Below are 20,089 nucleotides of genomic sequence, written 5' to 3'. Positions count from 1 at the left end.
TATGTAATCTGTGTTGTTTTTCAATGCTGAATATATTACATAAGTGAAAAAGAAAAGAAGCATTAGCATGAAAACACCTTATTTTAAACTGGACCTGCAAACATTTGAACTACTGTGAGAGCGGGAAAACCAGACATGGCATCATCAGCTGGTCGTTAGCAGAAGCCCAGCCTTTTTACCGATGTTCAGGGGAACTGCAGATACCAGAAACACCTACTTGAAGTGAGTATGCTTTTAATTTCATCCTCCCCATCTGACCCAGCACATCCTACTGTTCTTTAGCATTTCAGGTGGCAGTGAGTACTAACTAATCCAGATAGTTATGTTTTATGTATGTCTTCATAAGCTGGTAACGAAAATAAATTGTATTTCATTTCAAACTGAGCTTAAGAAATCAAGATGCACCACTAATTCATAAGAGAATGACAATAACTTTTAAATGAAATCTTAATTATAAATCTAAGTTTGCTCTAGAGGTTCATGAAAAATAATGCCAAAACGGGAGCTGGAAATCATCTTAAACCCAGACCTTATTCCCTTAAATAACAAGACTTAAAATACTTATATGAAACTTTCATTGGAATCTGAAGGGGATCTTTGGCATCTTGGACTTCAGCTGTACGGAAGAAGTATTTATTTAGAAATTACTTTAAATTCTGGTGTCATGTGACCCATGTGGGACACAGAAGTTCCTGCCAAGGTTCCGCTCTTGCTTAAGTTCCACTGCAAGAACTGGTTGGTAACTATCATATCTGCATGCTATAAAGAAATGCTATCCTAATGATAATCTATAAACCAAAATATGACTATTTAAATAAAATTGTATTTTACAGCTAATGTCAATAGGATATACTTAGTTTTAAGGAGGTACAGTTGTTTGTTTATTTATTTATCTCCAATCCTCAATATAAATGCCAGTCTATCTGCCTAAACCTAAATATATTTTTGTTAGAAAATGAAAATTAACTGCAGGGCCACAATTCATAACATCTGTTTGAAACAAAAACAGTGACAGACATGAAGTCAATTCTTCTGTTTAATGGATAACAAGGAAGTAAAGAAGTCCTTGGGACCCAAATGTTGTATCATGATTTCCAAGAAAGGACTTGGTGAATTCCTTAAAACTTTTCACCAAAGAGTTGTATTAAATTTCCTTTTGGCAACAAATAAATTAGTTTCTCACTGGTAGATTAGGTCAGTCATCTAAACCGGAGAAAGCAGGACTGCCTGCCGTTTACCGACGAGTTACCTGAGTGTCAACTGTGGCTCTCCCCATTGCGTATTTATGTCCACTCCACAGATTTACACTAGGGTGGGATGTGATTATCTTGATTCCTTGCCACTTAGGATTTAAAAAATTACCTAAGCTTTAAAAGCTTGCATAAAAATGTACATTTCCTTTATATTGTCTTTGATGATAGAACACTTGGATATGAAATTTGATAGGAACAGCCTGAGGAAGGAATACAGTTCCTCCATCGATGTGGAGACAATGAGACAGAGAATGAGACCCACGGCGTCCGCTCTCACCTGTGACACTGTGATGCTGCATTTCTTGGCCAGCTCCTCTTTGGCTTCTTCACTGGGGTAGGGGTTGCTGAGGTGTGAGTAAAAATATTCATTCAAGATTTCTGTGGCCTGTTTACTGAAGTTACGCCTTTTTCGTCTATGACAAGAACCAAAAAAAGAATGGTATTTATAATCAGTATTAACCAAGGGAAACATTGAGATCATACAAAAAAATTAGGTTCTATTTTTCAACATGTATAGAATCTACTGTATCACTACTATATTGTAAATTCTGCTCTTAGCATCCCCCAAAGGCTATTCAACCCATTTTAAGATGTTGGATGACTAAGAAACACTAACATTTAAAACACAACTTACTTCATTACTTAATTTATTTGACAAATACCTATTGAGATCTAATGTGTTCTAGGCACTCAATGAAGATCCAACTGGAACAAAACAGGTATGGTCTACCACAAAGGGTATGGGGGATTGAAGGGTTAAGGGAGAAAGTAGAAAGTTAGGGGAAAGAAAGACATTAGATAAGTATCAAGGAAATAAATGATTATAAATTATGGTGACCTTATCAAGTATCATGGAAGAAAAGTACAAGGTACAATGAAAGTGTATAAGAAGGAAACATAACATCCATTAATGGAGTCAGGAAAGGTCTCCTTGAAGGAATAACGTTTTATCTGAAACCTGGAGAATGTTGCAGGAGTTAGTTAGACAAAGGTTAAAGGGGAAGAGGAATGAACAAAGGAAATGGTCCTGAAACAGAAGAGCTTGGTAAGTCCAAAGGGGCAGAGGAGGCTGGAACACAATAAATATCAGGAAATGTATGAGTTGACTCTGGAAGGATGGGCAAGGGCCAGATCATCCAGGTTTAGTGGGCCTCATAAGAATTTTTGTTTTTTGATTTTTTAAGGTACAATAGGAAGCTATTAAAGCTTTTAAGTTTTATGTTTTAAAAAGATGATTCTGACTCCTTAGAATAGTTGGAGGAAGGCATGAAAAGAAATGTAGAGATATTTAAGGAGACAATGGCAATAGTTAAATTTAGAGATGATGGTAACTTAGCATAGGTGAACATAACGGAAATAAAAAGATTCAAGATCTATTTGAAAGGTAAAAGCAGTAAGACTTGATGGATTAGATGGGAGTGAGTGGGAAGGACAGAGAAGAAACGTAAGAAAAACAATTTATCAAGGATTTCTGGATTTTTCTGTTTAAGTGACTGACTGGACTAAGGTATGATTTGCTCACAAGGAAAAAGGGGGTAAAGTTTTTTTGTTTTTACGGGAAGGCAGTGTCAGAAGATAAAGTATTTATTACCCATTTATTTCAAAGAGCAAAACTGTTATTTATATTTTGGTCTTATTATTAAGATTTTAAAAGAATTCCAGTCTAAAAATTAGTATTTGTCCAACTTCACCTTAAATTATATTTTCCAGATTCTGGAAAATATTTTCCCCATGTAATTTTCTTAATATTGCTTTCCAAATAATCTTAATGATCTTCTCAATTGTGATATCCTATATTCAGGAAAAACAGAGTCAATAGGCAGTTTTAAATGTGTATATACCCTATGAGATTCCTCTAGTTAAAATATGTCACTAACAAAAAAAAAAAAAAAAAGATAAAAAAAAGTATGTCACTAACATGGCAGGTTAAGTATGTGATCTATGGTCTCAACATTGACTGAGAGTCAAGGAAGCAAGAAATCTAGGTCTAATCAAAACATCTCAGATTATAAGTCTTGAAATTTCATAATTTCAATAATTTTGGGGAGGTTAAACCATTGTTTCCTAAGGGATGCACAAGAGACTCAAGATCTATTTGGGGATTAAAATTAAAGGATTTGACAATGAACTGGATGAGGGAGGTAGTAAGAAAGGAAAGGAAGGGAAGTAAAAAAAATACCTGAGAAGAGCAATTAGTATTCTTTTGGTAGGAGTCAGGCATTGCTTGAAAAGAGAAAAAAGTGTTGACCTAAGGGTATTTGAAGAGGCACAGTCTGATGAGTAAGTGGGTGGGTGAGTAAGGCAGAAAAGGTCAGGAACAGATACTGAAATTGTCACACATACAGGTGATTACCTGGCCCAGATGTTTGTTGAGACCAAACAATAATGACCTGCTCATAAAAATCTAGGTTTCTGGCTTCTTATGAAAAATGGAAAGATAAGCCACACCAGGCCCACATTCTCTGAATAAAGCACAGGCTAACGCTGAGTGATTGCTGTCCCCTCAGATATGTACAAATCTGTTCTAATCCTCACTGCCCCTCATCCAGCCAGTCCACTCAATTCCATTATATGTAAACATGTGAGTTAGTAACTCTCAGTCTGAAATATGGAGTCCAGCAGCAAGACACAGGATACAGGGTCTGGAGTAGATGACACAAGGACATTCTTTGGGAAATGAGGACTTATGAAAGGAGGAATGGGCAGAAACATACCTGGTTACAAAGATAAGTTTGGCTCATTTATTCACTTTGCCTAGGAGTGGTTTTAGCAAATATTGAAAAATCTCAGCAGGATTTATGGGCAGAACAGAACACCTCACCCCAGACATTCCGGCTGTGTCCAAACTATAGTACTTCTACTGGAAGCGCCGGGGGAACTACACAAATTTATTCTTAAATGTTTTGCACTGGTGCATGCTTTGGCTTATCCAATTACCCAGAAAATGTGAGCATGGCCTTACAAAAAGCCAGAGTGAGCAAGGGAATCATATATCTGAATGAGCAGGCTTGCCTAGAGCAGAAAACCTTGTCTTCTCAATGTAGAGGGCTTGCTAAGAGGCTCTACAAGAATAGATGGAACCAAAGCTCAGTATTTGCATGCACTTCAAGATATAAGAGAGAACTCAGTGTTATACTTATTTACTGAAAAAAAAAAAAAAAAACAACAACATTCTATAGAAAATGCCCATGAAGCATTTCCCCTAAATTTCATTCCCCCAGGGTTCACCACACTCTAAATGGCTATATGCCTCAGGCCAGAATGCAGTAGCACACGGGTCCCAGGGCAGGTTCCATCAGCATCACAACATTGTAACAGAAATTTCTGCTAGAGAAGGGACCCTGCTCCAAGCTCTGCCACCTTCTCATTCTGGCTCTGCTCACTCTGACTTGTTAACATACTTTTTCTTCTTGGAAGAAAAAATAAATCATTTAGGTATATATATTATGAATGCAGTTATGTAAAAAAAAAAAAAAACAAAGAACATGCAAGTTGACAACAGTGGGAAAATAGCAGGAATAAGGAGAGCAACTGTGGTAGGAAGGATTCCTTCCTGAAGGAAATACTTTTAAGTATCTTTGTATAATAATATTTTATTAACATGCTCAAAGTTGACAACTTAAAAATGCTTTTTGTTTTCTGACACTACCTCTGTAACTCTGTGATTTGAGCTACTAAAAGTATTAGATGGAAATATTCATTCATCTGCTTAGTCAATAAATTACTTTTTGCAGCCTATACATGTAAGACATTTGCTGGAATCATGGGGAATATAAATGTGTAAAACTTAGCTATTGCTTTCAGTGACACTGTGATTTAACTAGGGAAGAGAAGAAATGTTTCTGAAAAGCTACAATAAAGGCAGTCTGAATGAAGTTTGTCTGGAAAATCGTGTAAGTGCAGAATCAGTGTTAAAGAGAAGGCAAGGACCAGTCTAACTGAGTGATTAAAGTGAGCTTCTTGAAAAGGGAACATTTAGGCTGGGCCTTGAAGGATGAACAAGATCTCACTAAATCAACAAACATGGTGCTCTGTTCCAGGCCCTCAGCTAGACACTCACTACTAATGACCAAGTGGGGGAAGAGCTGGGAGAACAGGGCTTGCTGTGGAAGGGGTGTATTAGGTATGGAGGTGGTAGAAGAGGTGGTCAGGCAGAAGAAAAGAAGTCATTCTAGTCAGAGGAAATAGTGAAGACCAAGAGGTATTCCACTTTGGATTAAACACAGGAAAGAACAATTTAGTGATAAATAAGAGCATTAAAATGTTCAAACTTTGATGTATAATTCCATTTCTGAGAATTAACCCTTAGGAAATAATCCTAAACATAAAAAAGTTTAATGCATGAAGATTATAATTGAAATACTAGTTTCAATAAAATCTGTCTAAAATATTACCCTCTCGCCATCATTGTCTTACCCCTTACCTTACTTTATTTTTCTTCAAAGCACATATAATCCTATTACTTTTCATTACATAACGGAATAGAACACTATAATATATTTACTTACTTGTTTATGATCTGTTTCGCCAAGAAAAATGTAAAGCTCAACTGGGGCAAGAATGTTAACCTATCTTGTTTACCTTTATATCCTCAGCATAAGTAAATATTTATAGAAGGAAGAAAGAAAGGAAGGAAGGAAGAAGTTATGATGGAACTTAGTAGGGACAACTTAAATGCTCAAAAATGAAAGAAGGCTAAGTAAATTATCATATATCCATTTGGTAGATTCCAATCATTAAATATTACTTAAAATTAGAGCTTATATGATATGAAAAACGCTTACTTATTCAGGGTAAAATTTTTTAAAAAGCAAACCAAATTATGCAGATGTGCCATCACAAGAACATTAATAAAAAAAGCTCCCAAACCAGAAGGAAATCTACTAAAACATTTACAGTGATTTTTTGTTTCTTTAGATAGTAAAAATGTGATTGATGTCTTTCATCCCTCATCTTTCTATTCTATATATTTTCCAAATTTTCCATAGTGAGTTTGGCATCTTTTAAATACAAATACAAATAAATAAATAAAACTTTTAAAAAATCTTCACAACAAAACTATTTCAGGCAGGGACAACTTATATAAGGCCTTAAATGCCAGGATAGTATTGTGTATGTGAGTTATCCAGCGTTGCAAAGCTGCTGTGGTTTTTAAGCAAAGCAATTAGGGCATCATAGGCATTAGAAACACAAAAGGGGTATGAAGGAGGGAAGTAAGACTAAGGGAGACTAGTAGGAGGGTACTGTGCTAATCCAGGTACAAAAGTTTGAATATGAAATGTGCAGTTGCTAGTAAGGATGGAAAGAAAGAACTATTATGAGATGTGTGGAAAATGAAGCACTGGTGAATTCTTGTGACTAATTCATTATGAAAGTAGACGGAACCAAATGTGATAAAGGGTTTTGCTTAAACTAGGAGAACAGTAGTATAATTAGATGGCATATGTTTCCTTATTTGGCTCTAAGGAAAGAGCTCTGGCATGAAGACTGTTCCACACACCTTGTTTTCCACCTGAGGAGCTTAGTTATTTTCTTTAATATTATAAAATTTGGACAATAATTATCACCTCTGTCAGATTCCAAGGGAGAGAAGGCAAAACAAAATAAGAAATTCATTCCAAAGCTGAAGATGGACCACAAAGTTTAGCAATGCCCAAGAGACATCTGTGTAGAAGCAACACATAGTAGGAACTTGACAATAATTGTTATGACACCCAGTAGGTCAAACACACCATATACAACTTATTACCTAACTCCTGTTAAACTTGGCAAAAGCTTCAGATAAAAGGGAATTTTCACCCTTCCAGGAGAAACTGATAGGCATCCTTATTTGTTTTGGAAAAACAGAATTTGGGATTTTGTGGTAACTATTAACTAAAATACCACTTCCTTCTTAAAAGTATCAGTGTCTCTGTATATTTTCTCATAATGTGCACAAGTAATGTAAATCAAGAAAATAAACCTTTGTTTAAAAAGCTAAATACTGAAGTATCCTTAAAAATACTTTTCAGCATCAGAATTAAAAAGCTACATATTCCTATCAGTAGTAGCAGCACTGACCTTTTTCTACTATTCGGCAGCTAACAGCACTACTATTCCCAGACAAGAAGCCTTGACCATGCAGGAGCCAGGAGATGAATTATCTGTGCATCATGGAGAAGAGCTCGTATAGTCAAATTAACGAACAGTCTAAGACCAACTGGCCAGTTTTACAGAAAACAATTTCTAAGAAATTAAAAGGGAAAGTAAAAAAAAAACAAAAAAAAACATGCAACAGATTTGTGGCCTCACATACCTGGCATCGAGGAATCTTGATCTTAAAATCATAACTGCTTCACAAGTACTTTGTTTGAGCTGCATCTGAATGGAACTAAATTTTCGATGGATGATGCCCACCATTCTTTCAATCTCTTTAGGGGAAATGGGACGTGTTCTACTCTGCTCTCGGAGAAGGTTCATCACATGTGTAGTGAATTCATTACATGCCTGTAAGGGGAAAAAAAAAGTCACTCCTTAGCAATCTGGTATTTTATATTATCATACCCAGACATTAACTCATCTGAATTTCCACTTCATTTGCAATTGCCAATGGCATTATGCAGTGGATAGGCTAAAATGAAAGCTAAGACACTTGTGAAATGGCAGTGGTAGTTAGATGGGGCAGCAAGGATTCTGCATCTATAATGCCCAGACATGCAAGGGAGACATCACACTCAGCAGCCATCCCCACCCACTCTGGTCCTAGTTCCAAAATGAAGTTTTCCCATTGAGGATGCTCTCTATCAGCTTCTGTATATATATATATATATATATATATATATATAATTATACATATGTTATTGTATAAATATAAACAGGTAAAACATAATACATAAAAATGTTATGCATAAATAAGTACAAACATATACTAATACTAAGCACCTCCTATTTTCTCTGGGGTTTTATACTCATTCAACAAATGTTTACTGAAGGACTATTAAGACCCAAGTCTTTCAAGTGCTATTAAGGGACACAAAAATGAGCATGATGTAGACCTGGACCTTAGAGTGAATAAAGTATATAAAAAACTAATTCTCAAACAAGGCAGTCTGTGCAAAGTGTCACAGGAAGATATGAATTAGTGCTTCCTAGCTTCCAAGGAGGGAGTACTTATCTGGAGGCAGAGATCCCATTAGGCTTCACAGAGAAGGAACATTTGGGCTTTAAAGAATGGGTGGGAATTTTGAAAGGTGGACAAAAATGGAAATCAGAAAAATTACAGGCACAAAACAAACAAAAAACAACCTGGGAATAATGGTATGCAGCAAGTTCAGATTAGAGAATATGTAGGGAGAAGAGGGGATTCAGGTTTGCATTAGTATGTAAAGGGCCCTGAATGTCAAGCATGCCACTGTCCTAGTAAAATCTAGCTGATATGTGGGCCCTATTAGTGAATATGAGCCATCCCTGGAAGATGGGTAAGGCAGCTTCATGGGATGGGTAACAGGAAAATAAGGATCAGATTTGGGTCTCAAACTTATCAGTTAACAAACCTAACTCCCGTCTCTTTCAGTTCACCTATATGCTCTTAGATCTGTAAAACCATGTACTGGGCCCATACTGAAATCCAGTACTGCTTTGGTAAATAAAGCATTGACCTATATACCCTTAAATTTATAAAAAAGGTCTTCTGGAATTTTTGTTAAAAAGGCAAGCGGGAGATTCTGCATTTTGCTGCACAGATGGCCCTGATAGGGCAAGCAGGCAGAACAATCATTGATCATGCAAGACATATTTTGAAGCCATAATAATGTCCACCTCCCTACAGATATCCCGAACATTGCTCACATACAGCACATGATGGTTTTTCTAACTGCTCATTAGACAACTAACCTTTCAAGTACACTGGGTGTTTCAGTTACTCTTAAGCTTTTATGGAGCTTTTCTATAAATATTTCTAAGGTGAGGTAAAATGAGTTTAGCTCGCCAGGTAGAGGTTTTTGCTTGTTTTAAGGCTTAGGAAATTTAAAATTTCTGTGAGTAGTGACTTATGTTATACTTATGGAATTCTACAGAGTATAGAATTGTGCAATAACACACAGTAGGCATCCAATAAACATCTATTGATTGTTGGCGTTTTGTGTTAAAATTTGAGAGTAATGTTGATTATATCTGTAAATACATTATTCCCTGAACTACAAGTGAAATATTATTAACCTGCAGTCTATGGATAGGTTTAGAATGTCTATGATTCCCTGAAAGCTTATACAAGTTGGGTGCATGTGTATTGCCTGAGGAGACAATTGGTGGAATTTTTGTTTTATTTTCAGATACGTAGGCAGTCTACGACTAAAAAAGACTAAGAATTTTTTTATCCTAGGTTATGACACAGTAAAATGTTAAGGAACTTTGCTGCTCTAAAGCCAAAAATTCTTTCTATATTAAAGGAAACCAAAGTAAAGTAAATTTAAGATTTCCCCCCACTATATTATCAACTTAAACTATCTATGTCATTGAAAACGAGTGGTCACCATGCTACCAAGAAATATATATGTTTCTTTCTTGCACTTTCTCTAAAGAGATGTTCATATAATTTCAAAATTATGTAATTTGACGAAGTCCTGCTCTCAGTTTTCTTATCAGTAAAATAAATTAGAACTGTTTCCCCAAACTGGGATCATTAAGTTCTATAATCCTAGCTAGTCCCAGAGAACATTAAATACATGGCCCACAAATACAATATGTTTGGGAAATGCTGAATTACCCAAAATTTTTGAAAATTTTTTTCTTTACAAGAGTACTCAGTACTTCTAATAAGGCAATATGCATAATAAGTCTTCAATGAGGAAAGGTATGTCCAACATTTCCCACATAAATTTGGGTATTTTTCTCTAGAGCAGTGCTGTCCAAAATAAGTATTTTACATTTATAGCACAACTCAATTCAGACTAGTCAGATTTCAAGTGCTCAACAACTACATGCAGCTAGTGACAACCATATTGGACAGCACAGCTCTACAGCATCTGCCAGTGTACCAAGAAACCTCTTTGAGAAACTATACTAAGTAATCTTTGACGTATCTTTTTTTGCCCCCCTCCCCCCCCCCATGCATCCACACAGACAGTTTCACTTATGAATGTCCTTGATGAAGCAAGATAAATTATCATTTTATTACATCTCAACCCTTGACTATGGTCTAAGTATTCTGTGTGACAAAATGGGAAACACACAGAAAGCATTTCTATTGCATATCAACTGATAGTTCTCTTGAGAAAAAGTACTTGTGTGATTGTTTAATTTGTGAGTTGAAGCTGCTCTTTTTCATGGAATGCCACTTTTATTGGAAAGCAAAGTCAGCAAATTTTGATTATTCAGACTTGATTATTTGGCAGATGTTTTCTCAAAAATGAACCAAGAATGTTTTCTCAAAAGTGAGCTCATTATGTTAGGAAAATGACAGGAGTTGTCCCAATGATGAAATTTGAGTTTGCAGGTGAAAATAAGAACTTTGGAAAACTTCCATTCACCACTGTGAGTTTCCTCATTTCCCTGTAGACATTCTGATTAGTTTGGTGCTAATAATAAATACGAGATTTTGACATTACATAATGAAATGGAAGACATACATAACTCAGTGAACCAGTATTTTCCAAATGATTAATGCATGATGTTACAAAAACATGGATAGGTAGAAGATCCATTCAAAAAGTAAACTAGACCAATAGATTTTAATGGGACAGAGTACAAAGAGTTAATTAATATGGTTTATGAACCCACATTGTAATTAATGATTAAGAAACTACAACTTTTTGAGTTTTGGCGTAATATCAAAGAAAAACATCCAGAACCATCTGAAAAGGCTATGAATATACCCCTCCCTTTTCCACTGACATATTTGTGAGAAGCCAGACATTCTTCATATATTTAACCACATGACAAGAGAATGCAGATGCACATATGAAAACCCAGGTGACTTCTATTAAGCCCAGCATTAAAGAGTTGGGCAAAAATGTAAAAACCATGCCATTTTGTTAAATTTTATTGGAAAATACACGTATTTTTTAAAAATGTTATTTAGGTTAACATTATAATGGTTTACTATGTTATTTTAAAATTAACACACACTTTTATTTTTCTCACTTTTAATTTCTATTATAATAAATATTGATAGATACGACCTATCATACAAAAGCTCTTAGGGGTTCTTCAATAATTTTCAAGAGTCTAAGTCTCAAGACCAAAAAGTTTGAGAACTGATGTACTAGAATATGGAAGCATTTCTACTTTGCAAATATAACATTGTGAATTCCTACAAACCTAGCTCACACATTATGGTAACATATCTGTGACAGGGTGTATGTCTTGAAAAATAATTCAAAACTCCTGTGTGAATGTTACCTGATATGAGATGTTAACTCTTAGTTTTTCTCTGGCCTTATTTAAATCTCTCCAGAATGAATGTTTGCTATGGTTTCTAGAAAGCAGCCTAAGGCTCAGGGAAGGGGGGTAGGGGAGGGGAGGTGGTTAAAAGCAAAAAGTTTCTGAATCTAAAAACTCATAACTTCCTAAAACACTTGCTGAATGCCTCACAACTTATTAAGTGAACTCATCTATGAATGCAAATGCTGATTAGCAATTTGGCAATAGCCCAACATTCACATAGCTTTTCTTTAAACCAGTAGTTCATACATGATTAATTAGAACATCTCATTTATATAGTGTGCACTTTAGCTCATTACTCTAAGTAAAATTCGTTGAGTATTTACATTCAGATAATTAAAATCTGGGTACACCCTTAAGAAAGACGCATACACTTTAGGCAAAGTGATTTTTTTTCCTTTATACCACTGAAAGTAAATTACAGCCTCATTTACAGCATCATCTGTACCAGTTTCAGAGTACAGCAAAGTGCTGCCTCATATCCTGTTCCTTAAAAGGTATACATTTTTTAAACATATAAATGCAGTAAGAATCATCAAATGATTGCCAAGTTCTTTTGAAGGGCCGCCCAACAATATACAAGCATTGATGCCATTTACAACATGGGATGTTCACTTCAAATACTTATCTTCTATCATACCTACAAGATTACACTATTAAAATAGACACTGGAGAAAATCTGCATTGCCTTATTATTTTTCCAAGTGAAATTGTCAGTTAAGAGATTTCTGTTCAACATCCACAATACAAATGTAGAAATACCTGGGTTAACTGGAATATTTAGGAAAGGAGACCTGTGATTTCCTGAATTTTCTGATTTACAGCAATGAAACTGCCTTTACTTTTTTTTTTTCCTTCTGTCTCGAGTTTTACTTATTTTTTTTTATTAAGGTATTATTAATATACACTGTTATAAAGGTTTCACATGAAAAAACAATGTGGTTACTACATTCACCCATATTGAGTCCCCCCCATACACCATTAAACTGCCTTTACTTTTAATTCAACTGTGGTAAATGGTTTGCGTTTTAACATATACATAGCAATAATAAAGTTAAGTGAACATAAAGCATGAAAGCCTTCATCTGATAAAAATACTTTCAATCAAGTCTAATTATGAGTCTTTCTCCTTGTCATTTGTTCCTCCTTTCTCCTTAAAAATCCAAACCAAGTAATAATTGAGGATTTAAAATATTTGGATTTTTGATGTTTTTAATGACATTTTTTGGCCAGTAAAACTATCTCTTCAACATCCATACAAACTTGGTTTACCCTCAAAAGTTTCCAGGGTTTTGTTTGTTCTGTGGTAAGGATTATTTTTCAGTTGTGAATCCAAGACTCAACCTCCTTCTTGCCTGTGAGGTCACATCATTGAATGTAAAAACGTAAAATCAGACAGTGAGCAAGCACTGATTGTAGAGGAAGCTTTAACATGGCTCAGTAATCAGATCTAAAGACTAAATTTGATCTTCCGTAACCGTCTAGAGAAGCGGATAGCAGACAACACATCATTATACCCCCGTACTTCTTAAAATCCACTTTTGAAAGAAAGAATAAATATTAAAAGTTGATGCCTCTCAAATTTGCATACATCCATTTTCTAGACTTTTATAACCTTCCAAGTGACTCTAGTCCAATACTATAGATTTTGTATTTATGGAATGTTTATTAACTCAACAAATTCTTGTTTTAGGATAAAAATCAACATTTAAAGATTCTTTCTAAGCCAACTAGAATGAGACGAATATACTGCAAAGATGAAATATCTACCTTACCACTTTTTACCTAATTATATTTTAGGGACCTATTTCATTTTGTAAGGATTATATTACATATTTGAGTTGCATAGAATCTGGGACACAATTAAAACTTAATAAATGGTAGTTATACTGACAATGCAGATGGCCCAAGTTTATGAAATTCTTATTTTTCATGTGTTATTCTGCAAGCCCCTACTCTGATTACCTAATATAGTTCTGCCTTCCCATTGCCTTGAGTAACACAAAACACTGCTTCCAAAGAAGTTGAAAAAAAGAGTATTCAAATATTATTAATATATTAGTAGTAGTAGTAGTAGTATTCTATTAATTGAGTTTGTGGTCAAAGATATATTTGGTACATAGAGCCAATAAACAAAAAACTTGGAGGAAAAAAAAGGGAACAAACACTCTTCCCAGCCAAGGAAAGGACCTGGCATGAAAGCTGACTAGAAGTAAAAACCTTCCCTTGGAGCATGAATGACAAAGCCTTGCTTGGGAAGATGAAACAGAAAAGTTTACAACAGGTAAGTACCCTTTTGTCTTTCCTGTTAAGCTATTAAAAAGAAATAAACAAAATGGTATTAGGAGTTTGGGGAAAACACAATCTGTAAAGTAGTAACATCAGCATTTTTTTGACCTGATAAAAATAAAATTCCTTTGTAAGTAAGGAGATTTGCCAGCAAGTATAAGCACCTAATGTTGAGGCCCTCAAAAAGGATGAGGCCATGCTTTTACAGTGGTTTAGGTTCCACTCATTCTCCATTCTTCAGCATTCCCTGCAATCTCAGTTCTCTTCTAGTTGTTAAAAGGGACCTGATGAGTCCTGAGCACATTCAGTGGACATGCTTGGCTCCAATGCTTTACCTGATTTGAGGTGAAGTCAAAAGTCATCTGGGAACTCAGGAAGCAGGTTCTCAAATGGTTGGGGAAGGTTGGGACCCTTACAACACCTTTGCCTTCAGCAAAAATGTATTTCAATGTAATTATAGTAGATAGCTTTCAATATGTCTTCTCTGTTATAGCAGCTATAAATTATGGAGTGAATTGCCTGTGTACAAGCACTTCTTCTGATACAACTGGGAGAGCTGCATAGGGCATGATATATCTTATCCTTTTTAATTGAGAACAAATAAATGTCTAAGACAAATTTCATTTGCAAAAACCAATGTGTCCATTTCCCTTTGGCAAATAGGTGGAAAAACCAAGAAGTCCTTCAATTCTTAAAAACAGGCTTCCCAGACCCTTGGCTCAAGTTTATTAAGAATTACATAGCCCTACAGTTGGCCTTTAATCATAAGAACATATTTGAAAGGCACAGTAAAAGCATTTTTCAAGACTTGTAGCTAATCAACTAGGAGACAAAGAAGCAACCAGATTTTTCTCCCAGCTAAAGAGGGAGGCAATGCACCAAAGACAGAGTATTCTAAGACAGCTGCCTTAAGTTTTGGGAAATTATCATATTCTAATGGGTGTCAGGATCAACAAGGGAGAAGTAAAATAGTTTTGCTTCCTTTTGGGGGGTAGTAATATTCAAGAACCTTACTCTAATATATATATATATATATATATATATATGCCTAATATTTCAAAGTATTTATAAGTAAATTTAGATGGTTATTGTAAAACATCATTACACCTGAGCCTGTGTAGTGGAGGCATGATCAAAGGATATTTTCTGGAGAGAAAAAAAGGACAAGATTTTAAAGACAGTACCATTCTTAAAACAGACTCATAATACTGAGCCTTGCAGTTTGGATTTAATTTTGCTCAAACCGTAGCTCTTGTCTGCTTAGCTTTGTAAATGTGGCTGTGTTTATAAGGTACTTTAATTTACTGCAGTGGTGGTGTTTGTTAATTTTATGGCAATCTAAATCTAAACAGGCTTCAGATACATTTTCATTATAGCTGCACTGCAAAACACAGTAGACTGAATATCTAAGATTCCAATGTAGTTTATTTCTTTTAGTAAACAACTCAACACAATTTCCTGATGAAGCTTCTGCCTTAACATATATGTTCTTCCTACTTACTAATAAGTTTTCCGTCACTCAAGACTACCTATGTTCGCTTTTCAGAGAAAAAACATACTTTTTGGAAAGTGATTAAAATAGTTGCTTTTTTCCAACTGTACTCTTACCCCATTTTAAATGCATGTAAATATTGGTAAATCAGAGAAAACCAAAATGTACCTGAATTATTTTCCAATTCTACATAAGTAGCAGCATAATTCAATGGAAAAGGAAGGCATTTTGTCAGAAACTGATTTCAATGTCTGATTCTGACACTCACTAGATGTGTGACATTGGACAAATCACTTAACCTGAGTCTCATTTTCTCATCTATAAAATGGAAATTATACTGCCATCTATTTTAGCAATGCCACCCCTTCACCTCACCTAGTTCTGCTTAGTCCTTTCAGTAACTCCAAAACATATTCCTGGAAGGTATAGGCCAGATAAAGCCCTGTATCCCAAAGATTTGAAGAGAAAAATTGACTATCTTATGTCAAAACTCACTGATCTTAATAACTTAGGATCTAATAACAGAAGACCTCTAGAGGCCAACACCAAAGACAGCTCAAAAGAATTAAATACTGCTACATTATTTCTAAAACTAATCAGAATCTATAGAAGAAATCTGTAAACTAAAAGTCTCTTGAATCAGCCAATATTATTTGTCCATAATACTGCATCGATATCATATTCATACATCTGTATTTTCCTTCTGCAAGTTAAAAATAAGGAAATATATATTTAAATGGTTTTTATTAGGCCACTGAATATAACTAGAAATAAGATTCAAGATTACACTTTAAAACTCAGTATTTCCCAATTAATATTTAAAACATAAATACATGCTATAAACTCATGAAGAATTTGTGTGTATGTATGTATTCTTAAAGCAAAAACAAAAAACTCCTGGTGACATTAACTAATGCCAGCTTCACCCAACTTCCAACAGGGCTGTTAAGGGAGAAAATAAGGATGCCAGTGCAAAGAAACATGGCAGGAGGCAGGAAGGAACCACCTTAATTCCTCAGCCAAAAAAGTTAGGCCCCTTGGCCCCTAATACTATAGACTTTTCCATGCAAAGTGACTGGTGGTATTTACTTAGTAAATATGTACAGATGTGCTTACCATAAAGTTAAGCAATTAGAATTATACTACAAAGTAGGACCATTTTCTACTGTTTATGCTCAGGGCAACCTTTTCCAGCATGACTTACTATGTTTACTCTCAATTATTCATATGTCAAATCAGAAAGCTCCATTTTTTTCATGTACATACACAGGATAATTTTTCCAAAATCCTCATTTGCACATCTTCCTACAAATGAGGCTATTAGAGATACAGTTTGAAACCCCAGAAAGTGCTATTCAGAAAAACACATCATCTTGAAATATTAATTTATATTGTATTTTAACATAAAGCTACATAAATCTTTTTACCCTCCCTCAAAAACACACACTCACCTCTGGGAGAGAATCCAGCATTTGCTTTATTACCACCATATCCAGATTATTAGAGAAGGCAATGAAAAAAATAACATATACAACTGAAACTATACAGGGAACTTTGAAGAAAAATCAGTATTAAAAATGACCAGGGCTCCCACATCACACTAATGTGTTTGGACTGTAAGTACCTGGCTACATAGTAAAGTAATTATGGATGAAATGGTATGACACTCAAGACCTGCTTTAAAATACTCCACCAAAAAAAAGGAGTGGGAGGGGAAGATAAACAAAGTTAAGATTGACAAAATGTTGATAATTATTTATGTGGATGATGGGTTCCTAAACAGTTCCTTCTTTTAGGTTGAACTCTATAAAACTGCCAATACACAACTTTTCTTTACCTAAAAATCTGGCAATTTCACAGGATTAAATTTCTCTTTGAGTACACCTGTATGTTTCCATAATAATGCTTTTTAAAAATTACTTTCCAGTCAGAATTCTGCAAACTAAGGTTTTTAAGCTTAAACCAAAAACTACAATATATTTGAAATGAGCCACCAACATTTTACCTTATTTCATTGAATCAAAGACTTACCTGTTCTTTCCCAAATTTTAATGTCTCTGAAGTTTGGAAGCATTTTACAATCAGTGGCATGTCATAGTTACATTGGGCAGTGTTAATTTTTTCTTGTATATATAAAATAATGATAGAACTTAAAATCAAAGGTATCTTAGATTCAATGAAGTATGGCTAATATTAATTGCTGAAAGTAGTGTCTTTAATCCATATGCTCTTTCTACTCATGAATTTAGCAACCAATGCCCAGCATTCCCTGCTCCGGAGTACCTTGTCCTGGGACGTCTCCTCTAAGAAGAGGCAGACCTTGCTTACTTTGTGAAGTTAGCTCCTTCCTCTATAGTCTGACACAATCCATAAGAATTAATTCCTAGGAGGATTCTGGAGCTCACGAAGGACAAGCTCACTGTGCAATGCTTCCCTATAAAAGTTGTTAAAGCTTGTGAACAAGGTCAGTGCAATAATGTTAATTATACAGAGCTTTGAAGAGTACCAAGCAGTAAGGTCAGAGGGGAAAGATGGCTGCAGGTGTGGTACTAAGGGCACATGAATATGAGGAATGAATAAAACTACAACAAGTAGATGGGATAAAATAGGTTTAGCTTCATCTCCGAAATCTCAAAGGGACTTCATTTCATGAATCCAACAATTCACTTGGATTTTTGCATTGACCTTATTTATTTTGCTCTTTGTGTTAACACCTACCCCTCACAGCCCTCAGAATTGGTTAGCACGATCTAATAGAAGAGCAATAGAGGGTTTGTGCAGGACTAGGAGAGTGGCGGCTGCTGACCTGTTCATATTTCTCCAGTTCTGTGTGATAGATTTGTCTGATCTGGGTCAATTTGGCTCTGTAATCTGAGTGTTCAATAGAGTTATCTGAAGAACCTCCAGAGGCTGCCGCGGCTGCAGCTGCTGCCGCCGATCCCCCACCTTTCTCAGGACCTGAAACCCCTTCTGCCAAAAGCATATTGTCCAGTCTCATTAGCTGGGGATCGGGAGGGTCCTCCTCCTGGGCTCCTCTGATGCTGAGACCTTCAAGGAAAGAGAAAGAGAGACAGAGAGAGAAGAAGCAAGAAACAGGACAAACAGTGTGAGTATTTTGTTTATTTGGGAAAATGATCAAACAACATCAATGTTACTAAAATTCATACTGAGAATTTCATTGTTCACATGTTATTAATAAATGTTAACTTTATACCTAAGTTTATTCTTTTCAAGATAATATTACATGTATCCTAGAATTTCTAGTATCACCCCCTCTCAATTTATCCCAGATTAGAACCTTGGGAAAAGGTAACCTTGGCTTCTCAGAATATTCTAAAACTCCACTCTTCCCAGAATTATATGATTTGAGCATAAAATGGGAAGAGGATAAAAAAATCTGGGATGAAAGGGAAAAAAAAATCCCAAAGATATAAAACAAACCCATCAAAAGGTGGTTATTCTGTTTCTCTACCCTGTTAGAAGAAGATAATTTAAAATCCTAACAAATAATTAATTCACAAGCTATATCCAAAAACTAGAAAATAAGCAGGATTAGATGGGCTTTTCCATCATGTAATTTCAGGGGAGAAGAGAAATACATACATTATGAGGTAATTAGCTATACTTTAAAAATGTATATTATTGAATGAATTTGCTAAGCAGTTTTGCCAGCAAACTATAAAACGAGTACACTAAATACAGTATTTAAAATGTACCATCAAAATAGCAATATGGTGCTGGGCACAGTAGTCTCAACCTAATTTTGCTTTTAAATCAAGAACTTCCTAAGTGATGCCCAGTCAGCAACCTCATCTGAGTACTATAGATCACAGTTGACAATTCATAGGTTTAATCAGGTCACACAGGCTTTCTGCCAAGATGTTTTCAACAACACAGAAGACAAAGTTTAAAAATAATTATCATGGTATAAAATGCAGTGGAGTCATGACAGCTCAAAATCAGCATTTTCATTAATGTGTAACATACTCTAAAATATCCCAGCCCAATTAACCTCTGTAAGTCTGCTTAAAAGCAGGTTCCCCACACTAGTTACAAGGCATCTTGGGAAGGGGGGAAGTTGGCATCTTGAGTGTCTACATTTGGATTCTGCCTTTTGCCTAGGCCTGTTGTTGTTTATCCACAGTGGTGCACACTCTGCGTCTAGTGTACTTACATGACAGTAACATCTATAAGCTGCCAATTTCTCAACTGAGCACCAGCTCTGCGGTTTTATATGCTAACCTAAAACACCATCAATTCTTTTAAGAACGGATTTCATTCCTAGATGCCCTGAATTACACCCACAGCATGACAGAGTCTTGGTCGTCTTTATGTACAACTTTAATTTCCTCCCTCAAAACACTTTAAAGCTGCCGTTTTCATTTAAAAATATGCTTCAGAATAATTTCAACTGGGTAATAAAACTAATTCATGATAATTTAAAATTTTATCTGTTGCCTGTTTAGAGGTAAACAAATAAGGTTTGAAAACTATAATATATTATGATAATAAATTCATTTAGGGAGCCAAAAAGTTAGGTAATTCTCTTAAATAGAAAAAATGAGTATCAGCACACTTCTGATAATTAAAGATAGACAAACATGCACTTGCTATTTCTTCTAGATCGACAAGAAAC

General features: G+C 35.2%; 1 protein-coding gene across 4 annotated transcripts in view; it reads right to left on the bottom strand.

Moving 5' to 3' along the window:
- PBX3 (PBX homeobox 3) overlaps positions 1–20,089 on the bottom strand; it is a 233,475-nt gene that overhangs the window by 32,131 nt on the left and 181,255 nt on the right. For all 4 annotated transcript variants that reach the window (XM_036913929.2, XM_036913932.2, XM_036913931.2 and 1 more), the window contains exons 3-5: positions 18,260–18,501; positions 7,549–7,739; positions 1,531–1,666 (exon numbers count right to left, since the gene is read on the bottom strand). In XM_036913929.2, the coding sequence (XP_036769824.1) occupies positions 1,531–1,666; positions 7,549–7,739; positions 18,260–18,501 (569 nt within the window). The remainder of the gene's footprint in view (positions 1–1,530; positions 1,667–7,548; positions 7,740–18,259; positions 18,502–20,089) is intronic.

This window comes from Manis pentadactyla, chromosome 3, assembly GCF_030020395.1.
Source record: "Manis pentadactyla isolate mManPen7 chromosome 3, mManPen7.hap1, whole genome shotgun sequence".
Lineage (NCBI taxonomy): Eukaryota > Metazoa > Chordata > Mammalia > Pholidota > Manidae > Manis > Manis pentadactyla.
Note: the sequence above shows the minus strand (reverse complement) of the source record. Positions and strands in the feature narration are given on the sequence as shown.